Here is a 27711-nt window from a genome sequence, read left to right on the forward strand (position 1 = left end):
TCAAATAATTTGAAGACAGCAAAGGAATAAAATCGGTCATTAGACAAAATATACTCAGGCCATCGAGTCGATTTCTACTCATAATGATTCTGTAGGACAGAGTAAAACTGCCTCACAGGGTTTCCAAGGCTGTGAATTTTTATGGAAGCAGGCTGCTACAATCTTTCTCCCTTGGAGTGGCTGGTGGGTTCAAACTGCTGACTTTTCAGTTTTAACCACTGCACCACCAGGCTGTATAAACCCATTGCCATCATGTTGATTTCGACTCATAGCGACCATATATAGGACAGGGTAGAACTTCCCCATAGGGTTTCCAAGGAGTGGGCTGGTGGACTCGAACTGCTGATCTTTTGATTGGTAGACCAGCTCGTAACCACTGCACCACCAGAACTCCTCAGGCTGTATATAGTGTCCTCCAAAACACAACCAAACTAAAACTGAACTCTTTGCTATTGAGTTGATTCCAACTCATAGGGACCATATAGGACAGAGTAGGACTGCTCCGCAGGGTTTTCAAGGAGCAGCTGGTAGATTCAAACAGCTGCCCACTCTGGTTAGCAGCTGAGCTCTTAACCACTGTGCCACCAGGGCTCTCTCCAAAACACAGGGAGTTCCAAAATTACCATGATGCACAATTGTCTATGCATCTATAGTCACTAATTGCCTGTGATGGTTAATCAGAGCATGACTATATTAAAATAATGATACAACTATCTCATGTCCTCTAGTACTAAAAATTTTCCTTGCTGATATGATTCCAAATTTTTTTTTCATCTTGTCTATTGTACTGTTAAGGCCACTTCACACCCCATACATATTTAATACAGATGTGCATGATGATTTAGTGGATTATTCAATCAGCACTTGTAAGCAGTTATAAAAAGTGAGAACGAGGATAAACCTTACGGAGTAATTAGTTGATTTTAAGTGGCTTCTATTTTCCTTCCACAGTAAGAGTTCCTCCTACTTACTCTCCCAACCTAGGTCTGCAGAGCCCTATTTTGAAGCTCTATGGAAACCCTGGTGGCATAGTGGTTAAGTGCTATGGCTGCTAACCAAAGGGTTGGCAGTTTGAATTTGCCAGTTGCTCCATGGAAATTCTATGGGGCAGTTCTACTCCGTCCTATAGGGTCGCTATGAGTCGGAATCGACTCAACGGCACCGGGTTTGGTGTTTTTGTGGGGGGGTTTACTACCCAGAGAGGACTTAACTATAAAGTCATACTCATAGGAGGGCCTTCCATATACATGGAATGGACTCCTGAACCAAATCTTTCTTCTTCGGACCCACCTCAAAATTTACAGATTAAATGATCCTTGCCTTCAGGGCATTACTAGGGGGCAGAAAGTAATCTGATGAATCAGTTGGAACACATGTGTTAATACAGTCCAGTAATTTACTACTTCTTCTGAAACAAAGCTTTACAGCTGGAGTGGTTCCCAAACATTTTGTAGAGAAAAGGGGATTTGATCTGAGTCTGGGAGGATAAGAACTTCAGTAGATGGGAAGGGAAGATGCATACAAATATAGTATGCGCACAGATCAGTCATGTCTTAGGTCAACTAAAATTCAAATGTATATTATTAGCCTTCCAAACCAAACAAAACCAAGCCCACTGCCATCAAGTCAATTCCAACTCATAGCGACCCTATAGCAGAGAGTAGAACTTCCCCATAGGGTTTCCAAGGAGCGGTTGGTGGATTTGAACTGCTGACCCTTTGGTTAGCAGCCAAGCTCTTAACCACTGCACCACCAGGGCTCCATTGGCCTTCCAGCTAATGATATCTTAAGCCAAAACAATGAATTTCTTAATAAATGTAGATATCCACCTACTGTTGTTGAGTCAATTCTAACTCACATTGACCCCAAAGGCTTCCAAGGCTGTAAATCTGTATGGAAGCACACTGCCACATCTTTCTCCCACAGAGCCACTGGTGGTTTCGAACTGCTGACATTTCAAGTAGCAGTCAAACGCTTTGACCACTGTGTCACCAGGGCTCCTTAAATGTAGATGTATAGGTAGGCAAACAGGAAGATGAATAAATAACCATGTCTCTCTCTAACAATGGAATGATGGGTGATTTTTTTTATGTGGTTATGTGACTTCCTGTTGTTTAATAATAAGCATGTATTGCTTATATAATAAAAAAATCCAGCAAGTACTAACAACCCTATTGAGGCCCTCTTTACTAATAAATACCAAAGAACAGAAAAAGGTGTAAAATTACCCCACCAAAACAAACTCACTTAAATTGGAATAGAAAAAGAAGTACATCCCCAGATATCACATGAAACAGATTCTTACATGAGCAAGTTACAATGCAGAACTTACATTTACAGTCACCCCTCAGTATCCACTGGGGATTTGTACCAGAGAATTCGTTCCAGGACACCCTCAGATACCATAATCCACAGGTGTTCAAATTCCCTTATATAAAATGGTGTAGCGTTTGCATATAATCTATGCACATGCTCCTGTATACTTTAAATCATCTCTAGATTATTTATAATATCCAGTACAATGTAAATGCTATGTAAATAGTTGATCACAACTGAAGACTTGCTCTGGAAGGTAGCCTTTTCTTCTATAAGTTTCTTGAGCTCTTCTGGGAACACTGATGCCGCCTGGGAATCAGTCTACACTGATATTCCCATGATCTTGAAGTTCTTGAGGGTGTAGCACTTTACGTAGCAGCCAGCCATCCCTTACTAGCCTGAAACTTCTTCCTCTCGCTCTCCTCAACCCACTCACACTTCCCTTCGAAGGATTGCTTTGACCACTTCACTGCTTTTTAGGAGCCACTTTTTCCACAAAAACAAAGGGTGCACACAAGACAAGTAGCAAATGAACGAGATCTGAGGCCAACAATGTTCAAACAATGAGTGCTGGAGAGAGACTGAGGATCTGTGAAATGGTGGGAGGTTATGCCTACGTATCACTTCATTCCTGTGGACTCAGTGTAGTGCTCGACAACTGGCAAATTCAAGTTTTGCTTTCTGGAAATTTTTTTTTTAATACTTTTGATCCACAGAGGGTTAAATCCACGGATGCAGAACCCACAGATTTGGAAAGCCAACTGTACTTCCACGAGGAAGACAGAATGAAAATATCAAGAGTATGAGGTTGATTTTTATAGAAAGAAAGACCGTTATTATTGTAGTGGGAAGTGCATTGAATTGGACATAGAAAACCTGTGTTTGAATTTCAAACCTATTAACTTACTAGCTTATTTGACCTTGAGTAGCTCACCTTTCATGGCCCGTTTATAAAATGAAGGTTGTAATGTTCAATGTGCAGAGTTGTTGAGGAGATATACTATAGGTGAAATAGATTTGCAAACTATAAAACTACCAAAAGTAAGATACGTTACTACTGACTCATTAAATTTGCCTTTGAGTTCATGTGTTTTTCTTTTGTGCTCTAAATTTATTTCAAAATATATTTTGAATATGCTCTTTAAACTGTAACAATCTATATAAATAATACAGCTGATGTTTGCCTTGGATTCCACTAATGGCTATGTTCTGTAGGACTGAAAACACATTCATTGCTGTCGAGTCAATCCCAACTCACAGCAACTGCATAGTGCAGAGTAGAATTGCCCTATAGAGTTTCCAAGGAGTGGCTGGTACATTCAAACTGCCGACTTGGTTGCAGCCAAACGCTTAATCACTGCACCACCAGGGCTCTGACTCTAGTAGGATCAGGGTATGAAAATATCTTCAGCCATAACCAGGCCTATAAGTAAAAAGATTCCCTTTATCGACTGAGTAAAGAAGGAATTCTAGGCTATTCACCTAGTAAAATGACCTGTGGTAGAATTTGAGATGAGCCATTTTAGCTCAATCATTCGTGACACTTCATTTCACTGAAATGTGATGGTGAGTGGGTTGCTGGCATAATTTCTTTAAAACCTTGTAATCACTGGGGCAAGTGGGCAGTGCTTAGGATCTGTGAAGAGAGAGAAAATAATCCTTAGAGTTCTTGGCAAAGCAAATACAGCCTGAGCCTGCTGTGTTGACATGAAATCCCTACACATTTTTAAAAATTATTTTCAATAGGAAGGTTCCTGGACTTAGCCTTATGAGCCCTCAGAAAATTGAGAAAAAAAAAAATTATAAAATGGCAATATTAGCTATAACCTACCATAATTATTTTCTTTTCATCTGTTCATTTATTTTAATCAAATCTCAGGTGTAGTGCAATTATCAACTGTTTGAGTAATAGAGATTCCACAGAGTGTGGAGGAAATGATAGTCTTATTTAAACGTATAAATAGGAATGATGTGTAGATCATAATGCAATACATGAGCTCCTTGGGAGAAGACCTCATGTGCCTTATCATAGCTAATTAAAAACTAGGACAAGTAAATTATAGGATACAGATTAGAGCTCATGACAAATCAATTATGAAAACTAAAGCTGCCATAGTCAATCACCCTTCATATAATTAAGTACGCAAAACAGAGTGGGGAAAGAAGGACAAGACTACTAACAACGGTGCTGCTACTGTACATCATCTCACTTGATTCCAGCAACACAACCACTGTGGAGTTATCATAACCTGTGTGTCATGCATGGAGCAGGAAACTATGACTCAGAGATTCAAAATCACGCCATAATTTGAATTCAAGTTCACTGATTTTAAAGTTAGGCCTCTTAGCACTATACTAAACCACCCTCCCCACATTAAAGGCACAGAAAACCAGGTAAGAAGTTATTGTATGATCTTAAGACAGGCAGCAAAGGCCCTGAGATTGTAGGGTGACTGTTTGAGAAATAGTGAAGAGACTGGTGTGGTTATAGGAGAAGCAAGTAAAAGAGAAATAGGCTATACTATAAGGGAGGTGATAGGAGGTTGAGTGTGGAACCTAGAGACTTAGTAAGACAGAGAACAGACGGGCCTCCAAATCTGCAAATAAAATAACAAGAAATAGGCCAGGGCACAGAAACAAAGCCATTCCCCAGAACAGTGGGGCAGGGTATCTAAAAATAGCCTGCAAACTTCTTTAAAGTTGCCTTTCAGAAGCAGCTGGAGAAAACCAGGCCCAGGGACGTGCACAGAACATCCACCTGTGACTGCTGTGTGACCTTACACCAGGGGCAGTAAGGGGCTACAGCCCCAGGTGGGGAATTGAACCCCGGGAGCGAGAGACTGCGCAGGCATGACACCCCATAATAAGTCCTGCTACGAATCTCAGAGGCCACCAGGACAGGAGCCATTTTGGAAAGCTGCTGTGCGCATGTTAGTTAACATATCCCTGCCTGTGTCTATGAATAAACATGAATCTTTTCCTGCCCAAGAACTTTTAAAAACTTGGGCCTGTCTTTTGTTCTGTGAGATGAGGGTATGCATTGCTCTAGGCCCTCTTTGTCTCCACTTGCAAGCCTCTTCAACAAAGCTTTGCTCATGTGGAAAACTATGTGCCTTACCTGCTCATTCTTGACCAGTGAGAGGCAAGAACCTTATTCCGGTAACAATCTTAGAAAAAGCAGTAAGTGCCCTAGGCTGAGTGGAAGTGATGAAAATATACAAGGACAGATTCAACCTATGAAGCAGAGTCAGCAAATTTGGGAGCAAGGGAGAGACAGAGAGTCAGAGATGATTCCAAATTGTGGCTCAGTGATTAGAAGTATGAGGATAGCATTAACAGCAATGTTGAGGTCAAGAAGAAAAGCTAAAATCAAAGATGGTGATTCTTTTCTGTTAGAACTTGACTTTCAGGTAGTATAATACTACTCATTGTGTCCGTGACTCATGAAAACGGCCATATAAACCTAACCATATGAGAATATAATCCTAAAACAATTAATATTCAATAAACATAAGTTATTTTAAAAATACTTTCAGACTTTTTTTTTTTTTAATAACGTGAGAAACATTACCATTTTGTGTAAGGAAGTTTTAAAATTTGAGATACCTGAGATCTGAAGTGGCCAACTTGAGGTGTGAATGCAACTTCTCTGTGGCTAGTTTTGTTTCCACCCTAGCAACAGCCATTTTCCGTGCAAACATGATCATGACACTAAGAAATGTCCAGCATGTAACTACACTGTAACTCCCCTTAGAGAGGAAAGTATGGTAATGATGACATAACTACCCTGTGATTTCCCCCACCCAGCACACGCCCTTATAATTAGCACATTGTAACTATATATCCTTTTAAGCCAATCGCCTTACCAACTTCTGCTACAGAACGACTTGCCTTAGGAGTTCCCACCACAGGAAGTTTTGCCATACAAGTTCCCACCACAGGAATTCCTGCCTAAAAATGGTCTACTACCAATCAAGCAATGTCTTTCAATATCTAAGCCTGTAATTACCAGTCAAGTAATGTGTTTCAATGATCTAAATTTGTAAATATAAGTCAAGTACTGTACTTCATGTCCTTTGTTTCCCCCTTATAAAATGTCACTGCTGAGTCACCTTATTGGATTACTAAATTCCACCACATGGAATTCAGTCTATCTCTGGCTCGACCTGTCTCTTTACTTTCAATAAATCTCTCGATTTTACATTAATCAGAGTACAGATGGTTACTCTGGCATTTCAATAGGGTAGTTGGAAGGAATCTGAAGGAATGTTTATCTTTGGCATTCCCAAGAAGTCATAGAACTGGCTCACCCTGGTACCAGCAATGGCCCTTTGTACCCAGAACCATCTCCTTGCATTCTCTTTTAAGAGTTCAAAGTTTGACCCCTTTCAACTATTCTAGGAAGGCCAAAAGGCCATCATTCAACTCAAAGAAGCATTATTTATTTTTTTTTTTTACTCCAGGATTTCCTAATTATAATTCAGATTTTTCACTTTTTGTCCACAGGACTTCTAAAAATACTCTAGGAGCCCTCATTTGAAAACACAGACAACAGAAACTCTTTGGTTATTACAGTATCCAGCTGAACCCTGTAGCATGGGGCTAACCCCCTTGCCCCAGAGCAGTCGCTACAACCACTAGACTAATTATGAATGCATCAGATATAATTTTGAGTGTTTATGTTCCTCAGATGCTGTCAGCCATTCTAAATTCAATGTTAGCTCAACATCTTTCAGCCATAAGTCTGACTTCTTAGGAAGTTCTCCTTTTGGCAGCTTCTAATATTTGGTTACATACTGTAACCTCTCTGAATCCAGGTACATTGTTACTTTTACCTAATGATGATAACCATCCACCCCATGATTGTTTGGATGACCATCCACCCCATGATTGTTTAAATCCTACTAAATAGCTTTTGTCTCCTAGGCAAGATTTACAAGAAACCCCATTATCGCATCTAGATTTAATCCTATTTGTTGATGGATCATAAAGGCCAAACCTACCAGTTTTGATTACCAGGGAGGACATACTGTGGCCACATCCACCAAGATCCTTAAAAGTGGCACCCTTTCTGGCATCACTTCAGCTCAGCAAGCTGAACTGATCGCACTCAAGAGAGCTTGCCAACTGGCTGTTGGGTGGTCAGTAAGTATTTACACAGATTTGAGGTATGTTTTTAATTACTCATGATTTGTCCTGTTATGGAAACAAAGGCAGTCCCTAACTTCTTCTAGGACCCAAGTTAAAAACAGCCCTTTACTAGCAGACCTCCTGGAAGCCCTTTTGCTAATCTCTGAGATTGCTGTAATTAAAATCCAGACCCATCAATCCAAAGGGGTTCCATGAATGGGAAATTAAAGGAAACGACTTGACTGATAGAGCAGCTAGACAAGCCACTTCCAAAACACCCTTTAAAGGTGCCATCCTCATTCATGACCACAATAATTTCACTCATGATCGTGATGGAAAGGAGGGAATAGATAGCAATAATAGAACAGTTAGGATGCCTGTAAATATGGTTCCTGTAAAATGTTGCCCAACAAAGTTTGACCAGAAAGAAATTTCAGGATCACTTTTTAAACATCAACAATTAATCCCTACAGATAAAATTAGAGAATGAAAACAGACCTACTCATTGCACATGAATACCCATTTGGAAAGAAATAAGATGTTAGAAATTTTAAAGAAATATTGGTAGAGAAATTTTTATGCAACTGCTTCCCAATGTTTGCTTTACTCTCCATTTATTTTAGTCATGTAAACCTTATAAAGCTTCACCTGGGAGATTTCCCCTGCCATCAGAACCAATGCCTGGATGGCAGATTGATTTTATCCACCTCCCCCTCTCGAGTGGTTACAAGTTTGTATTAGTAATGACTTGTAGATTTCCTGTTTGGGTAGAAGCTTTCCCTGGCCATCAAGCCACTGTTGCTTTTGTTGCTAAGAAACTTCTTAGGAACATTATTCCCACTTGGAGAGCACCAAAGTTTCTTTCTACTGACCGAGGAACTCATTTTACTGGGCAAATAATTAAGGAAATATGTAAAATCTTGCCCATGTTTCAAAGACTTCATTATCCTTATCCTCAATCCTCTGGTCTAGTTGAAAGAACTAATGGTATAATGAAACCTTAACACTAGTCAAATCTTTCAAATCTTTCTCATTGCCTTGGACTAAGGTTCTGCATCTGGTCCTTTTAAATTTAAGAACTACTCCATTTGGACTTCACGAATTGACTCCTCATGAGATTATTATTAGATGGCTCATGGCCCTCTCCTATTGGGCAACTTGCCCTGATTCAAATTTGATTCAATCTGATTTTTTTTCAATATTATAAATTTTTAATTCTATATCCTGAGATTTTGATAATCAAAAGCAAGAAGTATCTAAATTACCTAATATTCAACCTAGAGATTATGTTTCCTGGAAAAAATAGCAATTAAAGAGTCTCTCAAACCTTGATAGAAGGGATCTTATCTATTCCTTCTCACTAATCCTTACGCCACTAAACTACAGGAAGTTAAGGCTTGGATTCATTTAAGCCAACTGAAGAAAGCCCTGAATCTCATATGAACTGTTGAGCCTCATAAAAGATCGAAATTAAAATTCAAGCAACACCAAAAAAAAAAAAAAAAAAGCCGATGACAGCTGGGCAGACTGCTTTCCCGAATTCTCTGGACTGGACCTGAAACTATCCATGAAGTAAAATTTAGACTGCTTGCCTTTTTCTTTTATTTTTGGTATCTTAGTATTTTTAGCTGTTATGCAAGATTATTAGTTTTGTTGATTGTATTATGCCAATTGTTACCTTTGAAATATGTTGTTTAAATGAAGGCTTTAACTGTTTTAAAATTTTTCTTAATCACTGGGATCATAATTTTTAGTTGTAGGTATTTTGATAGTTTTAATGATCTAGTCATCTGTGGTGCCGCCTTTTGTTATAGTCATTTTTGCTTGATTTTAATTTATGACTGGCCATTGCTTTTGAAATAGCTTTCTGTTCTATAAACTCAAACTTTTAGTATGATAAAAAAAAGAATCTTAGCTGTAGAGGTACTAAGATTTTTTTTTTCTGATTACCCTAATTCTTTTTGTTATTATTGGAATCCAACTGTGGAGTATTATTCCTTGTTTTAGTATATTGTTCTTCCCCTGAGATCCCAGATCTCTTTTTATAAACATACCACTTTTAGAGAATAGTTGTATTTCTTTGATCTGTCTGGGACTGGAATCCATATTAGTTCTTTTGTTTTAAATTCTAGTTGCATCTTTTATAATTGTTACCAGCATTTATATGTTTCTAACTGCTAGCTATTAATGCCATTTACAGACTAAACTAGTAAGACACATGAATATTGAAGTAACATTGTATCTTTTATCTTTAGCATTCTGTCGTGGATTGAATTGTGTTCCCCAAAAATATCTGGCAACTTGGCTAGGTCATAATTCCCTTGTATGATTGTCTACCGTTTTATTTTGATGTGATTTCCTTATATGTTATAAATCCTATCACTGTGATGTAATAAGATGGATTAGAGGCAGTTATATTGATGAGTTCTACAAGCTTAGCAGTATCTTAAGCTAATCTCTTTTGATTTGTAAAAGAGAGAAGCAAGCACCTCATACCACCAAGAAAGCAGTGCCAGGAGCAGATTGCATCCATTAGAGCTGGGGTTCCTGCACTGAGATGCTCCCAGACCAAGGGAAGACTGATGACAAGGATCTTCCTCCAGAGCTGACAGAGAGACAAAGCTTTCCCTTGGAGCCAGTACCCTGAATTTGGATGTGTAGCCTACTGGACTGTGAGAAAATTAATTTATTTTTGTTAAAGCCATCCACTTGTGGTATTTCTGTTATAGCAGCACTAGATAACTAAGACACATTCTAATTATATTTGTCTTTTATTGGTTAGTAGCTTTTGTTATCCTTCTTTATACCTTTCACTAATGACGTGTATTTTGCCATTGCTATTATTTGTATGGTAGCAGCCCTTGTTTATTTCTTTTGGGCTGTGTTTCTCTACTATGAAGCCCTTCTTAAACTTTCTGCCTATAAACTAAACTCAGCTTTCTGCCTATACTGCTGCTCATTCCAGCTCCTGTTAATTTTTGACATGAGAATGTCTTTGTTAAACTTGCTCAGGCAGTTGCATGATCCACAAATCTGACTGAAAGCTGGATCTTTCATCCTTTACCCAAAACTGTACATTAGAACTCAGATCCATTACCTACTCCCATACTTAATTATACCTTCAGTCCCCTTGCTACTGTCAGTTTTAACATCACCTCTAGGTGAGCCATACATGTCAGACTATGGCATCCCCCTGAGATACCAACTCAACCCAAGGTCCCATATTTCAATCTGACTCAGATTAATGTTAAAAAGTGCTCCAAAATACCTTGTAAAAATGAGCCCTTAATTTTATGTAATGTTCCTCCCAGGTATTAGAACGTGGCTTTTTCAGGAAATTTAACAGCATATCTACAGTGAAAAAGGGTGTTTTTGTTTCCATTTGTGGAATTGGCTAAGGGTAGGATGACTGTCTATTTGCAGCAATTCCTTTACAGAGAATTAGCTTGAACAGAAGAACCAAATCATCCTTCTCCTAGGTAAAAACACCAGGACTGGTATAATACGTGCTGCATACGGACATGTATTTTTATGCGGAGGATCAAAGTACCCCACCTTTGCCAATTTTGAATACAAATAAGTCCTATGCCTAGGCTTTGTCCTGTTTGGATGGTTGGAAAATATGGGAATCCCTTTGGACATCCATTCTTACGATGAGGATTTACATTGGACTGATCACCTGAAACTATTAGAAAGGAAGAGAAACAGTCAAGATCTATGACTGCTCAAGGGAAATCACAGAACTCACTCATCAAAGTAGTTTTAGATCATTGAATGGTCTTAGATATGCTATTAGCCCATCAAAGAAGGGTCTGTGCTATAGCTAACACCTGTGGCTGCACCTGAATTAACACTTCAGGAGAGGTAGAACAAGATATTAAACTAATTCACCAGAAGTGTACTTGACTCCATATACCTCAACCCTCAGATTCTCCTTTTCCAGACATTTTCAGCTACCTGTGCTCAGGCATTAAATAGTGGATTAAGTCTATATTGTTAACTGGATTAATAATACTCATTGTCACTGTAATAATAATCATAAAAAAAAATAATCATAGGGACTATTAAATGTATGAAACTTCCGACAAATGCCATTACTCAAAAGACCCATTTAATGCCTATGAAAAGAATAATGTACATTGACAGTACTTATATTTCAGACTGAAATCCGCTTCTTGAGCAATCCATCAGATGTCAGGTTATTCCTCTAATGTATCCTGCCCTGCACTAACCCTCAAGTAATAAAACCACAGAAGCAATAGGCTAAGGCTATGGCATGGCGAAGATGTCAAATAGTGCCCAGCTACCTTTTTACGATGTTCTGCTGCTATTCAGTTTGATATAATTTTTCTTGAATCCATAGTCAGTGCCCCTGGAAGCAGCAGTCAGGAGACACACCAGCATATTGCATTTTTGGCAGGTCTGCTGCAAAGGACATTTTTTAAATGCTGAAAGGCAGAAATGTCACATTGAGGACTAAGGTGCACTTGACCCAATTCATGGTATTTTAAACTGCTCCATATTCATGCAAAAGTTGGACAATGAATAAAGAAGACTGAGAAAGAATTGACACCTTCGTATTAGGGTGTTGGCAAAGAATATTGAGTATACCATGGACTACCAGGAGAACGAACAAATCTGTCTTGGAAAAAGTACAGCCAGAATGCTCCTTAGGAGGGAGGATAGGGCAGAATTGGGCAGGGTTTTGTTCTGTTGTGCATGGAGTCACTATGAGTCAGAGCCAACTCAACAGCACCTAACAACAACTATTTTTCATACGTAGTGACACTGAGGTCTTAAAGGCTTATTAAATAAACAGCCATTCAGAATAAAACATATGCTCAAAGTTCATGCAGAAGGAAGCTTTCTTTCAGAATAGTGGTCAGTGAACAGATCGAAGAAATTCTTTTGAAATCCTTGATCAAAAGGAGGGAAAGTGTAAGAGAATTCTAGATTTTGAGGTACTTGAGGAGATCTGAAATGGCCAACTTGAGGTTTGAGTGGAGCTCCTCTGTAGCTAGTTCTGTTTTCACCCAAGCAACAGCCATTTTCTGAGCACATATAATCATGAAACTAGGAAATGTGCAGCAACGATGATGTAACTACACTGAGACTCCCCCGAGAGAGAAATGTTAAGTAATGGTAACGTAACTACCCTGCAATCTGCTCCCTGTTACATACCCTTATGATTACCATATAGTAACCAATCTAAGAGAGACACGTATATTCTTTTAAGCCAGTTGCATTACGAGCTTCTGCTACAGAAAGCCCTGCCTTAGCAGTTCCCTCCACAGGAAGTCCCACCTTAAAATGATCTACTGCCAGTTGAGTAATGTCTTTCAATGATCTAAGCCTGTAATTACCAATTAAGTAATGTCTTTCAATGATCTAAGTTTGTAAATACCAATCAAGTACTGTAATTCTTTTGTTTCCCCTTTATAAAGCATCACTGTTGAGTAGCCATATTGGATTAAAGGGTCCCACCACATGGAATTCAATCTATCTCTGGCTCGAGCTATCTCTTTAATTTCAATAAATCTCTCAGTTTTACATTGATAAGAGAACAGATGGTTACTCTACAACAATTTGAATCTAGGCCGGTAATTTCAGTGTTCTTTTTTTTTTGCATGTGTGTGTGTTTTTTCAAATAATGTGGTTAGTTATTAATCTACTGGTTTTGTTTTGAAAGGGTTAGAAACCTTAAAAAAAATATTAGCTTTATCTTATTTAATAGTCAAATTTACAAAGCTTTTCTAGACACTTTGGCAAGTACTGGCCCATTTCCAAGTCAGGTCACCTATGTACCCGTGGATCATATTACATGGATAAGTAGCCTATGCTGGTTTGTACACATAGTTGGATACCTGGTTTTTACATGCATGTATATATGTGTTCATGCATGTAGATATCTGTATATATGTTTTGTAAAAATCTGGTCATAATCATTAGACAGGAAAAAATTCATAAAATGATTTTGTATCGGTGAGACAATTATTTTAAAAATTGGATTCTAAAATAGCTGTTGTTTTCTTTCTTCCATTTAGGCATTCAGTTTTATTTTTACAACCAGGTCAATATGTATTTGTGTGTAGAGTGTGATTTTGAAAATTGTTTCCATAATGATAGAAAATTGTTCCTAGAGGATTTAAAAAAAAAAGGCTTATAAACTCTGTAGCTTTATTAGTGCATACACTATTTTTTACTCAGTATCACTGCCAAGGTTGAACTGTAATTGTATTCTAACCAGGCTGTCAATAAAATTTTCCTTTGATGGTGTAGATTTTGGCAATTTTTTCACAGATAGTTTTGTTAAAAACTATCTGTGAAAAAAACTATATTTGTCATTGTATCAAATTTCTATAAATGATATAAAGTCATTGAGTTGAATTCAAAGATAATATTCCACTCATAGCACAAAGAAGATCTGTACATATAGACATAATATTTCTCAGCATGGGCTGGGGGGACTCCTGAAATACTAGGAAAGATTTGAAGAGAAAAATGATGCAGTGTATGGAGAAGGCATGATAAAAAATAGTCTGGGACGCTCCTAATCTTTGCAAGTGGACCATTTGCTCCAGAACACAACTCTCCCTCCACCATGGGCTCTCACAGGGCCCTTCTGAGCCATGTAAACTACTTTTCCAAAGTGTCAGGGACAGCGTGTTACATCTCACCAGAGTACTGGTGTTTTAGAAGAGTATTAAGAATGGAAGATGACAGTCCCTGGGTGGTGCAATGGTTAATGCACTTGAAAGTCTGGAAGTTTGAATTCACCCAGATGTGTCTTAGAAGAAAGGCCTGGCTACTTACTTCTGAAAAATCAGTCATTGAAAACCCTATGAAGCAGAGTTCTATTCCGACATAGGGTTTCCATGAGCTGGAATCAACTCAATGGCAACTCCCTAAAGGATACAATATAGTGTATAATAACAGCAATAACAACAACTTCAAGTGGCAGAATTTCAGGTAGTAAAGAAACTAATTTAGAGAGATATTTACCAGCATCTCTAAGATCTTACCACACTGTTTTGTTGTTATTATTAGTGTAGTTTTGTGTAACTGTTTAATGTGAAAGACTTGAATGGAGCTTGCATTCTTCAAGTACACCACAGGCCCCATCACAACCTACTGCCCTAAGCAGGGCATGACAATCACTTAAGTCATCTGCCTGAGTTCGGACATATCAGTTTGAGTCTCTGGCAAATTATATTACAAGCTGTGTCTGGAATTGTTGGAATAGTGTAAGATCACTGCTTGGTGGAGGTCATGCTTAGAAAATGGTGGGAGAAAGGGTAGCATATCTCAAGGCTTGAATATGTGCTCCTGAGCAGTTCCAAAACAGAAATTTGGGGATAACTCTTCTTCAAAATTACACTGATTTTTTTGTTAGAGGTTAAGAAATATCATTAATTTACTATTTTCTTGAATAGGTCTATCAATGAGAAGCAATTAGAAAGAGCTGTTAGTAACTTTCTCAATCTTAAATTTGAAACTGAATGTGTAGCTAAACTACCCAAATTACTTGGCATTGATGTTGTCTACTATTAAAAAAAAAAAAAACCTGTCGCTGTTGAGTTGATTCTGACTCATAGCAACCCTATAGGTCAGGGTAAAACTGCCCCATAGGGTTTCCAAGGAGCGCCTGGTGGATTTGAACTGCCAACCTTTTGGTTAGCGGCTGAAGTCTTAACCACTACACCACCAGGGTTTCAGTGTCTACTATTAGGACACAAAAATGAACATCTATTTAATCAGCACACTCGGAGTAGCCTTCTTTCTAACGTATATTTTTTATATTTGGTAAAATATGATGGTGTTGAAAGAACATGTACTTTGGAGCCACATGAACCCAGTTTTCTCACTTATTGGGCTTTAGGAGGATGAGCCACCTTTCTGGGGTCATCCAGGCAGTGAGCAGCAAATCTGAGATTCAGATCCAGGCCTCACGGATTCCAAAGGCTCCCCTCCTAAGTGCCATATGCCTGCTTCCTCAAATATATTCCACTTACCAAAAACCTAGTCTGTATTCTGTGCCTTATAACATTATAATCTCATTCCCAAAAGAGTCCTAAGGAAGTCGCTTCTGTCCTGGTTGAAATATCTTTATATTTTTCTCCACATATTATAGGTTTTACTATCTACATATTATTGCTGTAAATTGCTACTAAGTCTCATGTTGTAAATATGTCTCAAGTACGTTTCTCCATGAGGGCAGGGATGGTGACTTACCTATTTTATAGCCTACAGGAGACAACAATGTGTCTTAATCATAGTAGGTGCCTAAAAAGTTTGATTGACATTGGATGTGAGGATTTTATTTTCCATTTGAGTTTAACATTTCATGGCGTCTAACATGTATTCTACTAGCAACTTGGGATAAATAATAAAATTTTGACTCTTACCCTAACCGTTGAAAGCTTAAAGAAAAAAGATCAAAATAAGTCATACAAATGCTTTATAGAATACTGAGCATAAATATGTGTTACCTCTATACCTTAGCCAGAATTAAATTTACCCTGATCTAAGCATTGGTATTTCTGTGATTATAATTGTATCCTGAATAATAACAACGTATTGTTCTCCATTACCTAGACCACATGTTCCTAAAGGATTTAGAATAAGGATTCAATAAATATGGTACTGAATTGAACTGAACGTATAAATTGATAAATAGCTTTAACAGTTGAAATTTGGAGGAGAGTGTTGGAATAAGACAGCCAGATAATGTGTCGGATTAGCCAAGGAAATCTTTTGAGAGTTAAGTGAGTTCGGTGCTGCAATTTAAACAAGAGAAATTTATGAAAAAGGTGGAGACTAATATACCCAAATGAGTTACTCTAGACTAAATCTTAAGAGGTTAGCACAGGAGAACAACTTCAAGGCACCAAAGAAAGAAAGGTTAGCCAGAGTAGAGCAGAAGAACAGCCACATGGAAGGAAATGAGAATCCAAAGTGAACTATCAAATGAGGTTTTGCTTGATAAATATCTCTAAAGGATTTTTATACTTAGTGTTCAGCCTTCATGGTAGATAGATGTGGCAGTCTACTTCTGTAAAGATTCACACCCTTGGCAGCCCTATGGGGCAGTTCTACTCGGTCCTATAGGGTAGCTATGAGTCAGAATCAATCTAACAGCAGTGGGTTTTTTGATTCAACCTTCTTTCTTTACACATGCTATTAGGACATGGATTTCATTTATTAGGACGTGGATTTCATTTCAGTGAAATAAAAAGCTGTCATAAAGATCTTTATTGCTTGCAATAGTCTTTTCATAACTTTATACACATCAGTAGTATGTTTATTTTAAAGGAAATTCTGAAAGACTCTTAGTCTGTGAAAACTATATTTATAGAAAAAACAGACTCATTTGAACTAATAACCACAACATAGGATACATAACAATTAGAAACAACTCATGGGCAATCAGTGTGCATTCTTTCCTGATAATAAGTATTGTACACATTTTTTTTCTAATCAAATTCCCCTTTCTCTTGGGGTATTATTTGTCCCTACCTAATGCAGTCAGAATTGGAAAAGAGCCAGACCATCTTCTGATAAGAAATGTGGGCTTTAAAAGAACTCAAGCTTTTCTCCACATGGGTATAATGAGGCAGGGAGGTCATATGTCTTCAGTATCTATTTGGTACCAGGCGCTGTGCTAGTCATTTTCTCACACCTCAATATTCTGTTTAAGAAAGAACGAAACCAAGCCCAGAGAGGTTACGTACACTTTCAATTTCTCACTTCCAGTAACTGGCAAAGTTGGAATTCAAGCCCAGGCCTTACTCTAAAGCCAGTACTTTGCCTCCTGCAAACAGAGCTTCTCTACATTAAGGGAAAGTATTTTAGAGGTAATTTCATCTAGTATGTCCCCCACAAGAAGGGAAACAGAAACCAAGAAAGATGAGGTGGTTTGACCCTACCACCATCCTGTCATGTATCACTTAAACTATTTCTAATTTTTTAATTAACATAAAGGGATATATAACATATTCAGTATATGCTAATACTTAAAATGGAAAGTAGTCATCTTGCTGAAATAAAGTAGATATAGATCATAGTTACATGATTTGCCCTTTCATTTTCCTTTTATTTAATTTGAAGATTCCACGAGTTCCTTTGAACACTTACACTAGAGTAAGCCTTTGCATTACTAACAGTTGGAATCTCTTCTTTGGCTCACAAGTATGCCAATTGATTGGGTTGTCTGGCTGCACAAACTAAATAGTTATGGGAAAGTAAGTCAATCAGTTGTACAGTACATGAATCTCTGAAAGCCTCGTGCATCACTTGTCTTTAAATCATTCAATATGGTTTGGCATTCAATAACTCACAGGACTGAAGGCTGATGAGAAAAAATGGGCTTTTCTGACAATTCCTTGAAATTGATTCCGGTTAACCCTTTAAACATTGGACCTTTCTTTGTTTTATACTGTAATTAATACTGATAATCCAAAATAAATGCTAAACAATCCCCAAGGATTGTGGATAGGATGGGGAAGATGAAGGTTTAGAATGAAACATAACTGTATGGACTATGAGTCCCAAAACAGATTTTAGTTGAATACATTTGATTAAAGGCAACTAGAGGTTACAGGCACTGAGTTAGGGCCTGACCATGTCTTATCCATCCTTAAAAGACCCAGAAAAATCTTTAGTGTGACCCCTATAACCCCCAGTCAAGGTGCTTGACATCCTTTTGACCACACAATCATTCATTTTGTAAAGTAGGTCTTTATGAGAAGAGATTTTTGTAGGTGCATGACTTAGCACTGGAAATAAATTTCTGCTTTAGTGTTGCTGACTCCACAAAACTTCCCACTATTTTAGGATTAAGAGAACACCATCAGAAATCCCTGGAGCCCCTCTGTGTTTTGAATAACTCATTCTGCTCTAGTGTTATACTCTAGCTAACATCCAGTGCCTCAGAATTATAATCCAGAACCTTCAAAATTCTACTGGTTAGCTTAGTTCCAGAGTCCCGAAGTGCATGCTTCATTCACAAAGTCATATGCTACATACAGAATTAATTGACTGTGGCTTCTTTTATCAGCACGTGGAGCTAAATAGTCAAATCAAATACAAACCTCAGTTTTTTCTAGCGATGAGATTTATCGTCAAGGTTGAAAGGAAACACTGTAATATTTAATTCATACATAGCATATGTCTCATATTAACTAATTTTTAGGACCCTGAGGCATGTGAAAAAATGCTTTTGTTTTTATTCCTAATTTCTAGGAATATTTGGAGCTAAAAGGGTCAAAGAAAAAGTCAATCTCTTCTAAATTCAACTGCGATAGGAAGTTTAATAAATATTCCCAGAAAACCATTTAATATTACATTTCTCGTCTCACTTTTTAGACGTACGACAAACTTTTAAATGATGCCAAAACTTCTGGGTACTTACCCAAATCTTCACTTAGCTCTAGTTCTCTTACAGCTCACTCATGCTTAATAGGCATCAGGTCCATTAAATTTAATCGTGACCATATTGTCTCTGCTTAACAGTAAGTGGAAAAGAATGGATGCCACAAGCTTTAACGGTCAGAAGGTCTGGTCTAAGCCGGCTTTTTACCGTAAGATTGTACCCAACTCTGGGCTCCAAAGATGAGAGACAGGAGAATTTGGATAGAGTTCATCAAGGTCCTTTTGGGGGTCTGAGGATATTCAATCCAGAAAAGGAAATAATAAAGAATAATTTTATATATTTTAAAAGCTAAGTAAACAAACCTTTATTGAAGAGAGTATATGGAGAGTTATTTTAGAATAAAGTGGGAAATAACTCAAGTTTGGTATAAGAAATTATATTTTCTAATATCTAGAATTATCAGCCCTGAAATTGAAAAGTGGAGTAATTACGGATTCTCCTCTGAGGTATATAAAATGGCATGAGTCTCAGGGGCATGGGTTGTTTTATCAATGTCTTTTAGGAATATGTGTCCTTAGGTTAGGCATTTTTCAAAGTTTTTTTTCCAAATCTATGTCTCTAATAAAAAGCCCACTGCCATCAAGTCAATCCTGACTGACTCATAGTAACACTGTAGGACAGAGTAGAATTGCCCCATAAGGTTTCCAAGGAGCGCCTGGTGGATTTGAACTGCTGGCCTTTTGGTTAGCAGCTGTAGCTCTTAACCACAACCCCACCAAGGTTTCCAGGTATCTAATGCTGGTAGCCAAATGTACAGTCTTCTCATATTCTACTTAGAGACAAGTAATGTTTAACTAAATCTATAAATGTAATGGAATAAGTTGTAGAAAGTGGCATTATCATCTGTCTCTACATGGAGAGATTTTACGTGTAAGGATCCCTCTAAATAAAAATATGGGAACCAAACCAGCAACTATAGATTATATAAGAGTAAAAGACAATAATGTTATACTGCATAGTTTCAGAGAACTCATCATAGACCCTTAATCAGAAAAACCAAAAAAAAAAAAAAAAAAAACCCAATTCTATCAAGTAGATTTCGATTCATAGCGACTCTATAAGAAAGAGTAGAAGTGCCCCCATAAGATTTCCAAGCCTGTAAATCTTTATGGAAGCAGAGTGCCACATCTTTCTCCTACAGAGCAGCTGGTGGGTTTGAACTACCAATTGAAAATACACAAAGCTAAATGGTTTACTACAAGGTCACCCACATTGGCAGCCCCAGACAGCATTTGAAAAAGATGAAATTTGTCTTAGAAGCCTCCCTACACCCATATCTCAGACCTCCAATATCATTTTACTGTTGCCTGGCTATTTGGAGTCAACCCCAAAAGCAAACATATGATTTTTTCCCTCTCTACCATAAAGTCGAACCCTCTGTTTATAAACTTTCCCAGGTCTGGAACCTAGAATTAAAAAAATTTTATTCCCGTTACACATTCTTTCAAAGTTAAACTGATTAACTAATCCATACCAGAAGATGACATAGCCTTAAAAGGTTATGTATCTATTTCTATAGTGCTTCCTCCTGCTGAGAATTCTAGGCCATTAACTAGAATGGGACTGATGGGACATTTTGTTGCCCCTGCAAATCTATCAAACAGGTGCTTAACTCATCTATGTGCTTGGATCAGCACAGATGAACCAGCAACCAAGAAAAATCTGAATTTATATGTTGAAATATCTTCCTATTTCCTATTCTTTTTCCCCTGAACCTAATATAAACAGAATTTGTGCATTTTTCTAAATCTACAAGTAAATCATTCATTCAAATGCTCTTTATAATTGACTATTTCTACAAACTCCTGAAAAGGGGGCGAAAAGGAGCTGTGTCTAATTCATTTAACAATGATTGCAACACACTGGCCTCATCATCCGAATTGGAAGGATTTGTTAATTATGGAGAATTTTATTTTCTCTGCTTCATTAATTGATAATAAAGAAAGACTTACAGGGATTTGAATTTTAAACAGCATTAATGACAGGCGATTACTAAGACTACTCAATTTGTCTGCTAGGCAGTATTGGTGAATTTAAGAGGTTTGTTTAGTTTTACCATTATTTAAAGCTACACATAATTTTTGTTATAAGAGCACATGGGTTTTGAGGCTAGAAGAAGCAATTGCTAAAGAAAGTTCATTTAATACATACAAGATTTTTTTTGTCATGGTTTGTTTAGTTCGAAAGAGGGTATTCAAATAGTGCTTGGAGCAAACAAAATTGTTGGATAGGGCAGAAATATTTAGTACAGGTGAGGTTATGAAGATTCTGTTCATCTGTTTGTAATATTTCTTAACTCTTAAATACCATATGCAAAGGTTCTATTTCAAAATACAGTCATTAATGACATCTAACATCTAGGCTGCATTTTACAGTTTTAAGGTGTGTTCATATTATGACCTCCTCAGTAGGTAGAAAAGATGAATTTTATAATATCTATTTTATAGATGAGAAAATAAAGCTTAGATATGATGTCCCTTACCAAGAGCACAGGGCTAATTATGACCAGGTTAGGTTTGTTTTTTGTTGTTGTCATCATTGTTATTTTCTTGTTTGTTTATATTCTTAGAGTTCTTTCCCCCAAAATCACAGTGCTAGAACATTTATACAGGGAAAGCTATAAGCCTTTGATTTTTTTGCTGTGAGAACCCATTACTAGTCCAAAAATCTCTGCCGTACACATTGACACAAGTGCTATACACAGCAAAAGGCTGATCAGTCCCTTGTAAACTATTCTAGTTTCCACAAAGGAGGATGAAGACACAAGAAGATAGATTACTAAAACGATGCAGTTCTCTGTGAGATGTTATTTGCACATAAGTCCTCTCCAGTAGTGCTTATAAATAGAAGAATGGCGCCAGTTTGGGGAATAGAGAAATGCCATCAAACGATTGGGAAGTTTGGTAAGAAAAAGGCTTGGCTCCTAGGGATATTTAAATACAGTTAAATATAACTTCTAATCTACCAAGCTATGTGGTCCAGACAGATGGCCTGTTTAAAGTTTGGGTTTGCTTGTCTACAGGGCCTGGAGGTCTGGTCCCATTTGCAGAGCCCTCACCACCTATGAAGCCGAAACGTTGAGGGCTGGCGTCGCCTTAGGAAATGCATGTGCTTTGGACCCAGAATTACATGCGTTTCTCTCTGAAATCTGCCACTTCTAGAAGTTAGTAAAGATCTCTTCACCTCTCTGCTACTTACTTTTCCTCAACTGTAAAATGCACATATTCGACCTTCAAGAAACAATAGTTACTTTTTTTTTTTTTTTTAGGTTAAATGAGAGCCACAAAGGTCACTTAGAAAGTTTCACTGTGCTCAAATGGTAACAATGCCTGCAGAATTCTGAAGGCTGCTCTCTGGTAGGTAGAAAGGCATCATCCGGGACACCTAGAAATCAAGTTTGACAACATTCTTTGGGGCTGGTCTAGGGAGGTAAGTTTTAGAACATTGTGGAAAGGTCTGCCACTGTGAGCTAGCAGTGATGGAAAATTACTCTAAAATTACCTGAAAACTGAGAAAATTTAGTCATTACAATTTTTTATTTTTTAGCTATATTTATTTATAAACTATAAGTACGTCCATTTGTACCTCTTATTAAACTAAATATAAGTAAATTAACATTTATTAAGTGAAATAATGTATTTTAAAATGATTTTAAAATGCTATAGCACTTTAAGGAGCTCTGGTGGTACAGTTAAGAGCTTGCCTGCTAACCAAAGTCAGCAGTTTGAATCTGCCAGCCGCTCCTTGGAAAACCTATGGGGCAGTTCTACTCTGTCCTATAGTGTCACTATGAGTCTGAATCGACTCAATGACTATTTTTTTGTTTTTGTTTTTGTTTTTTTTGGCAGGGTGGTTATAGCACTTTAAAGATATAGAGTCAAATTATAATTCTTTGTTTTCAACAGGAATGAATTAGCTTACATGTTTTCCATCAGCTGAACATTTTCCTGTATTTGAGCAGGATGATGAATATTCTATTAAGATTTTTCTTTCTTTTCATATGTGCATTTTTTTAACATTAAATTAAATTACCTTTAAGTTAACTGAAAGAGTCAAGGACTGTTTTGCCCTGGAATTCTTAAAAAGGATCATTCACTACAACCTATACTTAGATTTGTAATGTTTCCACTATTCAAACTCTTTTTGTTCACCCTTGTTGTTTATACCAGCAAAAAATCCAACACCAAGCTCTGCCTGGTTACGAGTTAACGCCATGACCTTCGCTGTCCTACCTGTATTTCTAGAAGCAGCACTGAACTGTAAGAGGAAATTCACCCCCCTCAATAGGCAAATAATGTTTGTCTATTAGAGATTATAGTCCTTTATCAAGAACAATAACGCAGCTTTACCTTTTACAGAAAGTGGAAAATAAAACCTCAACAAATGGATGCAACCCTTTGGAATGGCTCTCAAAGGGCAGTGCTGAAAATTGATCTGGTTACTTGTCCATTGCATTATTCAGAGATGACATCAGCACCGAAGCTGTAGCCAAGGCTGGCTCATTGCCTACCCCATGACAGCCTTTCATAAATAAAAAACCTACTCTGTAAAGATATAAGCATCTCTAGGGCTGTAATTCGAGCTTTGAAACCTAATTAAACAACTTTCCACCAGCCTCATTAATAAGCCCTGAACCAGATTTCATACAAACACCTGAACACATGACAGCCAGCACTAACAGAACATTTCACAGCATACCATCATCCATGTGTCGTTCTAGAGGAAAAGCAGGCTTGGAGCTGAGACAGTTCCTCCAGTATTTCTCTTTGGTTTTGTTTATGATTCATTTTGTAGATTTGCTTGTTGTATTATTGCTAACTGAAATCTAGAATTAAAACCTCTTGGCAATGACATGCTCTCTCATGCTCTTAAAACAATTCTATTCTTTCCATCAGTGTGAAAAACATCATGCTTCTTTACCTGGGGGGTTATGTTCATTAAGAATCACAAGTGATGCTGGTGTAGGTCTTCTTTTCCTGATCTGTGAACAACAACAAAGGCCCAGCTAATGTCAGTGAGCATCGGACACTACCCCCAGTTACTCTACAGCTTACAAAGCAACCCTGTCCAAATCTTTTCCCAGCATACAAATGCAGACATCTGAAGGACACACAACCTATACTTAGATTTCTAATGCTCATGAATTTTATTTTGAAATAATGGAAAGCCAGGCAGTAGAATTTTCAGATATTACTATCCCCTTCTTAGACCAAAAAGCTATATTTCCACAGAAAAGAAATAGCTATATAATGCAACTAAGGCATGAGGATGACTTGCTAATTTTAATGCCTCTCTTGGGGCCTCATAATATTGATGCTGCTTTCAGGATCCATTATCTTTACTCTAAACATGTTTAGAGAAGCTTGGAAAATTCAAATTTCTTAGCAGTTATCATTATTAGAGTTAATAGAGTAGATTTTCAATTTTAATTTACAGTGGCTTTTTTAAATTTTCTCATATAATATTTAAATAAATCAACAAATGGAGAATGAATATATATCTTTTGAGAATATATAATTCACTTAAAACTAAGATTTGGGGTGTGTATTTTGTTTTTTTTTCTCATTTTAAGAATTACAGGAGTATTTTATGACTAGAATTTCTAATGTATCCTTGATTCCTTGGATATATCTGTTCAGAGGTAAAATCTGAAAATACAGATAAATAAAGGACAAAATTTTACCACAGACATTTGACCAGAATAGAATCAATGTCTCAGTCAGCATAGAGACATATTGAAGACGGTATTTATTTACCTGGCCTGAGTCTGAGTGAATCTACTTCAAATTATCGAAACATCCTAGAAAGTTATGAGTTTTGGCTTCAATAATTATTTTTAAGGCCTTGCATCAAACGTTTTGGAAAAGAATCAGGGATAATTTGAGTTTTAAGAAATTAACGATTTAAGTTGCTGACTTTATAAATTTCTTTGTGTTTGCCCTCCACAATTATAGTCTTACCACAAATAATCTTTTAAGTGGTACCATTGCATCAAGAGTCTAAGTAAATCTGAAGACAAAAGGTGATGCAGCTGTAAACCAATCTCACATCTTTTCTATAAATAAATAGCAAAAGAGGGAGAGAGAGAAAAAAGGAGAGAGAGGTACAGATATATAGATATGTGAGACATGGAAAAAGAACCCAGGAAGTGTTAAAATATTATTTATCATCTTTGAATAATTTTTTTTTTTAATTATAAATATACCTAAAAACCCTTTCTATAGTATATTACATGTATTTAAAGTTTATTAGTACTTTGGATACATAATGAAAAAATGTTAGAATAAAATATTAAGTATGTCTATAATCTGTAATTATTTCAGCATTTAGTGCATTCATTGTTAAATTGGTCTTTTTATTTCATAAATAATGAAATAAAATGTGCTAATTTTGAGATTTTTTTCAGAAGTTGACCTAAATGCTGTACCTTATTACTTTAATAACCAAAAGTAGATTTTTTGATCCAAATCTGAATTGCTAATATAGCCATTTTTCCCAGATGCATGCTAATTTGTGTCAAAGGAAGTAATGCCTTTTAGTCAATAATTCCCCATTGCAACTCAAAATACAAGTGTGTAGAGGAACCAGCTTATTTCTCATTCACATATCCTGAAAGTCACAAAGTTAGGCATATTCAAGAGGCAGAGAGCCTTTCCATCAACAACGAGAACATAGTATTCATTATTAACTTATGCATGGGAACTGGTCTCCACCCAGTTCCGCTTACCTGCTCTGCTGCTTCAGGTGCAATCTGGCTCTGGAATAAAGGCACAGAAAATTGTATCTTTTTGGGACTGTTGGGCTCCATGGTAATGATGAGAATTAGTCAGAGTCAACAGGAGCTCAGAAAGACAACCCCAAGTGGTGCCTGGGATGTTTCCTCAGGCGCGCTCCACCAAGCCACACAGAGTGCTTTGTAATAAATAGCTGTAATTCCAGAGTGAGTGAGTGAAGATGCCGAGGTTTGAGTAACTCCCTTCTTCCACATCCACAATGATGCCTCACTTGCCTGTTCTCCCACCAATCCCTTGGATCCTCTCAGCACAATACGGAAAGGAACAATAAGCTAATTGTGCGCCTCTTCACTAATACACATGCCAAGCGTTCACTCAGCAGCTAATTGAAAATGCAATGCTAGCCTTGAAGGACCCACTGTCCTGGGATTTGAAAGAAAGGCTCTATCCACTGTACATTACTAATCGGCTGCTCAAAAGTGCAATGTAAGCTCCCTCTGAGTATTGCAGGGATGGGCCGTTCATTATTGATGAACATAAAGCAGGAAGTTTTCAGAGTTGGGGGCAGGGTTGGAGTATGGAATCATTTCATTTCTCTTATAGCAACTTCTAAGTCAGACACCTTTGCTATTTCATATTCAGCTACCAAATAGATGAATGGCCATGGACGGTAAGCCACAACCAATAATATCAGCTATATTTATTCTGCAAGATCTGGTTAGGTTAGACTGAGAACAGGAAGCAGAGCATCTGTGGTATAGTGAAGGCAGCACTGCCCCAGGGTTCAGCAGATCTTAGTTTAAGTTCTAGCTCAACCATTACCAAGCTCTGTGACTTCAAGCAAATCACAGGCTATGTCTAGACCCCCCGTCTTCATCAGAAAAATGAGGGGGTTGGACTCAATGACCTTTAAGTGCCCATTCTGTTCCAACATTCTATAATTGTAGTTCAGTTTTTATTAGAGTGGAAAGTATCGGACAGCTAAATTTAGCAAACAGCTTGGAAGTCATTGTTGGTGCAATGACCTCTATTTTTTTTCCTGCTAGAGCCGGCTATATCCTCTGACTTGGATGAATAGAGAAATGACTAGAAAACATGAGTGGAAACCTGATGGTATCCAACAATGTGGCTTGTTGTCAATATTGGGATTATATGTAAGCATAAACACTTCAGAAAAAGCATGAAAGGGGTAACTCCAGAATGACAGAGGATGATGGGTTTGTTGGCTAGTGGTGAGGGAAGAGGGAGACACTGGCTTGCTCTCCACATTTTTTTACGTCAGAGAGGAGGCAGGAAGAACAGCCAGATTGCTTTCATCTATGTTCGTGAAGGAAACCTAGAAATGAAGACATTTTAATGGAGAGATAACTTTAGCTCTCTACTTTCTTATTTGAAAGGAACTGTTTGATGAATACTAGATTTTTCTTTTTTTGATACCTGTCTTTGGATTTGTATAATACATTTAAAGAGTGACTACCACTCCAGAACATTCCTGGATGGTACAAATGGCTTGCTCTCAGCTACTAACCTAAATGGTGGTTCGAACTCATCCAGCAAGGCCTCAAAAAAAAGGCAGCCAGGCGATCTGCTTCCATAAAGATTTTTTGTTGTTAGTTGCCTTTAATTTGATTCCAACTCATGGTGACTCTATGTGTGCAGAGCAGAACTGTGCTCATGAGGGTTTTTCAAGGCTGTAAATTTTGGAAGCAGATCGCCAGGACTGTTTTCCAAGGTGCCTCTGTCAGTTTGAACTGCCAGCCTTTCGGCTAGTAGTAAAATGCTTAACCATTTGCCACCCAGGAAAACACTGTAGAGCTTACAGCCATTGGAAATCCTAAACGTAGTTCTACTCTGCGGTACATGGGGTCACCGTGAGTTGGAATCAGCTCAATGGCAATGAGTTTGTTTTGTTTATTTATTTATATTCTAAGTATTTACAAATAATGTTTTCTTTCTTTCTCTCTTGCTTTCTTCTTTGTTTAAATTCTGATTCCTTACCAGGAATCCATCTGAGTGATTTAAGTGTGTGATGCTCTGTTGAAAGAATATAGAAAGTACCATGCATTATTGAACTGGTTTTCTATATCCACTGGGATGAAA

At 37.5% G+C, this 27711-nt stretch overlaps 1 protein-coding gene across 2 annotated transcripts in view; it reads right to left on the reverse strand.

Moving 5' to 3' along the window:
- PPP1R1C (protein phosphatase 1 regulatory inhibitor subunit 1C) overlaps window positions 1-26577 on the reverse strand; it is a 145454-nt gene extending 118877 nt beyond the window's left edge. The window contains exons 1-2 of one of the 2 annotated variants that reach the window (XM_003406185.4): window positions 25605-26577; window positions 23798-23858 (exon numbers count right to left, since the gene is read on the reverse strand). In XM_003406185.4, the coding sequence (XP_003406233.1) occupies window positions 23798-23858; window positions 25605-25685 (142 nt within the window). In that variant the 5' untranslated portion in view covers window positions 25686-26577. Of the gene's footprint in view, window positions 1-23797; window positions 23883-25604 lie in introns of both variants that reach the window. The other variant, XM_010602785.3, reaches the window with a different exon arrangement.
- Window positions 26578-27711: the final 1134 nt, after the last annotated feature.

The sequence above is a fragment of the Loxodonta africana genome, chromosome 6 (assembly GCF_030014295.1).
Source record: "Loxodonta africana isolate mLoxAfr1 chromosome 6, mLoxAfr1.hap2, whole genome shotgun sequence".
In the NCBI taxonomy this organism is placed as follows: domain Eukaryota; kingdom Metazoa; phylum Chordata; class Mammalia; order Proboscidea; family Elephantidae; genus Loxodonta; species Loxodonta africana.